At 49.4% G+C, this 7,107-nt stretch overlaps 1 protein-coding gene across 1 annotated transcript in view; it reads left to right on the top strand.

The window, feature by feature from the left end:
- The first annotated feature begins 326 nt into the window (after positions 1–326).
- Positions 327–7,107, top strand: part of CACNA1H (calcium voltage-gated channel subunit alpha1 H) — a 1,502,131-nt gene continuing 1,495,350 nt past the window's right edge. Inside the window, exons 1-2 of the mRNA XM_086940723.1 lie at positions 327–667; positions 3,977–4,266. Coding sequence (XP_086796849.1) covers positions 3,992–4,266 — 275 coding nt within the window. The 5' untranslated portion in view covers positions 327–667; positions 3,977–3,991. The remainder of the gene's footprint in view (positions 668–3,976; positions 4,267–7,107) is intronic.

Below are 7,107 nucleotides of genomic sequence, written 5' to 3'. Positions count from 1 at the left end.
ACACGGTGCGATCGTCAGCTTTCTTCTCGTTGTCTCACGCGCCCCGGATTCCACCCCGCTCCTCCTCCCCTCGCTGATGCCTGCCTCCCTTCCTCACTTTTTCCTTGTTTTCCCCTCCACGGTTCCCTCTTCCCATCTTTTCCCACTTCCACCCTCTCCAAATATATATACCCTCTGTCCATGCGCTAGTCTCCTCCCTCGTGCCGTCCCTGCCCATCCTGTATCCTCACTCCTCCTGGCCCCACCCCTCCTGACTCCGCCCCCTCTGCTCCCACCCCCCGCCTCTCCCTGCCCTCTCTCCTCCCCCGGCAAATCCGAAGTTTCCCGTAGAGCTGCGCTCCGCGCTTTGACAGGCTGGCTACAGCGCGCGCTGCTGGGATTATTGCAAGTAGCGGATTAAGGACCCCGGCCCCCATAGCCTGGCACCCACCTCTGGAGCGCTCCTCGCCACAGGACCCGGGACCCTGGGGGGCTCCGGGCAAGCGGCGCCCGGGAGGATGCCGAAGCCCCCCACCGCCTCCTGCAGTCTGTCGGATTTACGCACCCAGAATGTGGGGAGCCCGCGCCCTCTGCGCCCCTAGGGAGCTCTCATCCTTTCTAGCTTGAGCGTCTGTCGACTGAAAGGCACGGCTATGCTTTTGGGAAGCCAGCAGTCCGGGAAACTAAGGTAAGGCCCGCCCACCACCTGAGCAGCTAACTCCAGTCGCCGATAGTGCCCCTCACGCGGACACCAAGCTGGGAGGGCCGTTATCGGGATGATGTGGCTCGGCACCGAGGTGGCCAGTCCCTGGGTGCGCGCGGAGAGTGGACCCAAGGCGCGCGGCTGCTGCTGCCACCCGGGCTGCGCATCACTCCCATGGGCGGGGCACATTTAGTCCCCAGCCGTTTTGGGGACCAGTAGAGGTCTATTAAAACCACCCCCTAGCATACTGTTCATATAGGGGTTTTTGGTGGGAGACGGGGACCCCGCGTGCTGTTAGTGCCTTTTGGAGTGGGGGGGTCCATCCGGTATTCTATGTCTACTTTACGCATAGACTTGGGGTCAGGTGTGTAGTAGGAGGTGATGGTATTTTCTCTGGGGGAGGGGCACGTTGGTTACCCTTGACTTTCAGTTCGTATAATTTGGCCCCAAAAAGTGTTCTGCGCTTTCCACCGGGGGCAGGACCTTCGCCTTGTTTTCGTTTCTGTCCCTCTGCTTCCCCCCCCCCCCCCCCCCTCACTGCACCTAATGGAGGGACGGGGCACTGGCACAATGTTAATCATTTGATTTCCACGGAAAGGGATTGGATGCCAACAGCTCCCAATGACACCTTTACGTCACACGCACATAATGTGGTCACTTTCCCAGAGAAACCTTTATGTGTATTCCAGAGCCACTTATGCCAGCCAATTCCTACCAGTGAGTATGTCACCACTGCCCCCATAGATGCCCGTTATATGAACAAGATTGCCCGCTGGGTGCCAACCATTTCATTTGATTCCCTTTCTTATATATGGTTAGTATGTGCCTTTTTGTGTAAATCTACTAGTCATTATAAGTTGTGTTGTTGTTCTTTATCCGCCTATCCGTGCCAGTGAGTGTGTTGTGCCCCCAGGCCCAGAGATGCTCATTATATGCCATATACTCAACGATGCCCAATTTATGTCCCTAGTGGAACAGATGCCCATTATGCGCCTTTATTCAGACAGGATCCGTTATGCGCCCTCTTTCCCAGTGGCACCAGTTATGTGCCCCTGTGCGTCATGGGTTCTGTTTGCGGCCAACATGTCTGCAGTTGCCCGTAGAGTGCCCTTCGGTGGTGTACCTATCACATACCCCATTCCCTGAGGTGCCCAGTATGCCCCCCAGCCCCCTCCCGCAGGTGCTCGTTATCTGTTCCAGTTCCCACGGGGCTTCAGTATGTCTCCAATCCCACAGAGGACCATCACAGGCTCCTTTTTCAGGCCATGTGCCCCGGTTTCAAAAAGTCCCCATTGTATCGTATTTGTAGAGGGGGCGAAACTGGGTGAATCAAAAGTTTGCTACAAAAAAAATAGCTTTGCAAGCATTACAAGGCATTGCAGATGAAAAAGTGGGGCAGATTTCGAAGCCGTATGTCGATGCTGGAAATGTATATTCCTGACATTATTGGGGTGGGGGGAGGGGAAGCTCCAGGATCAGACATCTACTGTTGTCGAAGCCCCCCCCCCCCCCCTTAATCACATTGGTTCCATCGAAGCCCACCTCTGCCTGCCTCTTCCCTTCCCTGCTTCTCGCACCTGTAAGGCTTGTAGGCTGCTGCCAGTAACAGGGCTATTTCCTTAAGCAGTGCCCCAGCACTATGTGCAGGGGGGTGTCCTCAGCCCTTCACGTGACCCCTTTCAGCCCAAAACTAACACGTCTGTGGGGCTTGGGAGATGCAGGGGCCCCTCGTCACATCCTGCAGGGGCGAGTGGGGGCAGCATTTCGCATTATGCCACTGTAACGGACCCTTTGAATGTTGTTGGGGTATTACAGAGGCCATCTCCCAGGGTCCAGTGGGCTTTGCGGGGCTCTGCCCCGGTGTCACTGCACTTGCTGCACCAATGGTAACTACGCCCAGCCATAGACACAGACACACACATGGGCCCACGCAGACACGCGCACAGACACATACACTTACATACACACCGTCCTCGCGCGCACGCCCTCGCGCAGACACATGCGCGCGCGCACGCTCCTCAGACGCTGAATCACCAAAGTAGGCGCTGATTGTATTTCAGGGAGCCGCTGTATGTACATCAACACCGTGATAACTTACATATGTTTTCGTCGGCAGGGAGCGATTAATGACGTTGATAAATAATCTGTCCTATGATGTAAATACCTGCGTCTGGTTTGGTGTGGGGAAGTAGTGAAGCCCACACACCTGCTTGCTCTATATGATTTCCACGCTCTTTCCCAGTCCCCTCACTTTTGCGCTCTTTCACGCGCATGTGACGTCTCATCAGACTGTTTCCTTTTGCTTGACAGATTTTTCTTGCTGTTTCTTGTTTAGAAAATTCCTTCTTTCCAGCCTCTCTTCTTTTCCCGCTGTAGCTTCCCATCCAACTATATAATTTCTCTCCAGTTTGTCTCCCATGTTCTGACTATGCCTCCATTGCTGTGTGGATTCTTCAACTGGAATGTGTCGTTTACTCAATTTTGCTCGCCGTTTCCATCTTTTGCTATGTCATATTGTGCCACCACGTGCTCCCATTTTATCTGTCTTTCATTTGGTGTACCCTTTACTTTGCCTTACTTCCTCCGTCCAGTCTTTCTTTCTTTCTTACTTTCTTTCTTTCTTTCTTTCTTTCTTTCTTTCTTCCTCCGTCCAGTCTTTCTTTCTTTCTTTCTTTCTTTCTTTCTTTCTTTCTTTCTTTCTTTCTTTCTTTCTTTCTTTCTTTCTTTCTTCCTCTGTCCAGTCTTTCTTTCTTTCTTTCTTTCTTTCTTTCTTTTTTTCTTTCTTTCTTTCTTTCTTTATTTCTTTCTTTCTCTGTCCAGTCTTTCTTTCTTTATTTTTCTTTCTTTCTTTATCTTTCTTTCTTTCTTTCTTTCTTTCTTTCTTTCTTTCTTCCTCTGTCCAGTCTTTCTTTCTTTCTTTCTTTCTTTCTTTCTTTCTTTCTTTCTTTCTTTCTTTCTTTCTTCCTCTGTCCATTCTTTCTTTCTTTCTTCCTCTGTCCAGTCTTTCTTTCTTTCTTTCTTTCTCTCTTTCTTTCTTTCTTTCTTTCTTTCTTTCTTTCTTTCTTTCTTTCTTTCTTTCTTTCTTCCTCTGTCCATTCTTTCTTTCTTTCTTCCTCTGTCCAGTCTTTCTTTCTTTCTTTCTTTCTTTCTTTCTTTCTTTCTTTCTTTCTTTCTTTCGTTCTTTCTTTCTTTCTTTCTCACTTCCCCCTTCTACATTGCTCCCTGTGCCTGCCCCCAGCTGACCCCTCCGCACGTGCCGCCCGTGTGACCCTTTGCCCTGCTCCTTCTCCCCAGGTTCCGTCTGCTATCATGACTGATGGCGAGAGGAGAGAGCCCTTCCAGCCGCTGCCGAGCGACGAGGTCCGGGTGCCCATTGGCCCGGTGTCCGAACCCGGGGAGGAGGAGGACGAGGATGTGGGCAGCGCCGGGCAGTGCAGCCTGGGCTCAGGGGGCTCCTCCGCGAGGGATCCGACCCCACCGGAAGAGGAGCAGGTCCCTTACCCGGCCCTGGCACCCACCGTCTTCTTCTGGCTCAAGCAGACCACCCGCCCCCGCAGCTGGTGCCTCCGACTGGTTTGTAATCCATATCCTTCCGCGCCCGGCGCCTGCTCACGCAGTGCCCGATGGATCGAGTGCAGTGACCCGCGGCTCCCTGCAGGGCCCCGGGGCTCCGCGGAGCAGGTGTTGCTGCTGCATGGAGCATGTGAGCAGGGATGAAGGGGCGGGGCTGTCATACTCGTCGTCAATGAATAGTGGTGGAAATTATGTGGTTTATGTGAACACACAAACTAAGTTGGCAGCGATGTGCGGTAAGCGTGATCACCGGCAGGGTGGCGTTGATGGCCAGAAAGGTGAAACGAGCACGAGGGATAGGGTGAACGTGACGAGAAGTAGACATGGGAACACATCGGAAATAAAGAAAGGACACAAGATGCGACACATTTTAGTTATTTGGCAGTCAAATTCTGTAAGTGAAGAAAGTAATCAATATTGTGAAAGGTACGACAAGTTGCAAGGTGATCAGCAATAAATTGAGGAGATCCGATTTTAGATCAAAGTGGTTCTAGCAAGATATGATAGATCATTCAGTGTAGAAATTGATCAGTCGAAATTTATTTCACAGTTTGAAATAGATTGCTGTGTGGGCAGTAAGTGCACAATGCATAACCGACCAGGTCAATGCAGTTACAAGGAGAGCACGAGAAACAATAACACCATGGGGTTCTGTGCTCGTTTTTGGGATTCATAGTGGGTGGAATGCCAGCCACTGACAGCCAAGAATAAATCAGAAAGCTCCCTAAAGTTCAAAGTTCCAGAATTCAGCAAAGGCCAATGGTGACAGGGGACAATGTGGCATTTAAGAATCCGCAAGATGGTTCAAATCAGGGCCCAGCAACAGTAGGGTCGACCGTAGAGGTAGCATCATATATAATGCAGCTGGTTCATCTTCAAAAAAGGTCTCACTAAGGTTTGCTGTCCTTTGTTTATGTTCTAGAACCGTGTTTTCCTTTGTGATTGCAGTTGTGTGATTTTGACTTGTACTTTGCTTGTGGCTTTAGTTTTTTTTTTGTCTTTTCATGGCATAGTTAGCCTAGGGACGGCAGGTTTATTTAATTCTTCTGGTGCTTGCGGTATCACTGTTTTTACAGTATTAATTTGTTGACGGTGTACTCAGTGTATCTTCTGCAGGGATTTGGTCTGTGAGTTCTTGTGGGTGTGTCTTCCCTCTCACTGTTCACCTGACTCATCCCAGAGGGCCAAGTATGGGCCAGGATGCATGTTTATGTTGGGCCCAACTCCATACCTCTGAAGGATGCTGCGGTGGAGTGGGTTGGTGGGGACATTTCCGATTACGACAAAAGTCTTGCAAATTCTTGGTAACTGCGATGACTTAAACGGAGACGTTTGCTCTCGATGGGAAGAATTCACATGGGGTGAAAATGTTGCTGTGTTTTTTTTTTACATGAAATATGACCATGTTTTCTCAAAATATGTTTCCTTGCTTGTTGTGAGTTACCTTTCCATATTCTGAGACGTACAGAAAATACGCGTGAACGAACAAGAAACTAACACATGTAGTTAGAAAGAGGAACTAAATACACTTTCTGGTCTCCTGGTGGGACGCCTTGCTCATGACTGTCGAAGAGCAACATGATATATATTTTCAAACTGAACTTGCAGTATGACAATGTAACCAGATGGGGAAAGTATATATTTAGTATGTGGCAGATGTTCAATCACACAATGGTGAGGCGCCTCTTGAAATATCACAGAATTTTGCTGAAAGGCAAACCAGCTGAGAGCTGCAAACTACTTGCATGACCATTTGGCAAAGTGAAACCAATGGTAACCGGCCTCTCCCTGACCCGCTACTTGCACGTCCCAGGATTGTTTTAAGAAAAGACATAGTCCATAGTTGAAGCCCACAGCTGAACTTCAGAGGCGGGCCTATGACGATGCATGCCAGTGATTGGCGGGCGAGGGCCCGAATTTCTTAGAATAGATAACATCGATCATCACAGTGGCCATGCCTTCCTTTCAAAGTGAGTCACAGAATAGTGTTACGGCTGAACATTGTATAGGGGGGCTTGGTTATCTTCCCCGGAGTGCCTTGTGTTTATGAAGTGTTAGTTAGGAGGGTGATCTTCTGGGGTTTCCCTCTTTCCACCCACTTCAGTGAGATACATGAACTTCAGAAGGGCAAGTGTTCAGTCTGAAAGCCTCTGAGGGTATCAGCGGTTGGATTACCCCTGTCCTATGGGAGTTTTCAAGCCAGATGTAATAAATACGGGGATATGGAGAAGGGTTACAGCTTCGAGAGAAAATTGTGGTGGGAATATTTAAGAATATAACAACTAGTGGTACACAACTACAAATGTAACCTCAAGCATCTGGGAGGAAAAGTTGTGAAACAAGATCTATAATGTTGGAGCCTCTGTGTGGCCTGCAAGAGAAAAGGTAAAAAGAGAGGACAAATCAGACTTCCAGGAACCTTTTCATTTAAAGGAAGTCCTTTCTTCTGTAAGGAAGTACTATGTTTGCTGGGCATTGATAGTGATCCCATTGGACTCCGAGTGGTGCATATTATGCTGATGCCTGATGCAGCCGTGATGGTTCACCCCATGCCCGTGTGGGCCTCTGGACTTGCCGATACATTATCACGCATTTTGCCTACTTTAGGCAGAAGCAACATAACTCTCAGGGGATATGGGGTTCACATCAATAGAAGACTGGTATGATACAAGCAAGAATAGACTGTGTGAACCAGAAGGAGATTGAGCAAAGAGGGATAACTGAGGGAAAATGCCCATCTTGAGGTACCAAACACTCTTGATGACCACAACCTGACCTGAGCTGCTTACTCAGACGTGGTCCCACCTTTGTCTGATACCTCTTCCAGTCTCCTTTCCATTTATTCACTTTAA

Source organism: Lissotriton vulgaris, chromosome 10, assembly GCF_964263255.1.
Source record: "Lissotriton vulgaris chromosome 10, aLisVul1.2, whole genome shotgun sequence".
NCBI classification, from domain to species: domain Eukaryota; kingdom Metazoa; phylum Chordata; class Amphibia; order Caudata; family Salamandridae; genus Lissotriton; species Lissotriton vulgaris.
Note: the sequence above shows the minus strand (reverse complement) of the source record. Positions and strands in the feature narration are given on the sequence as shown.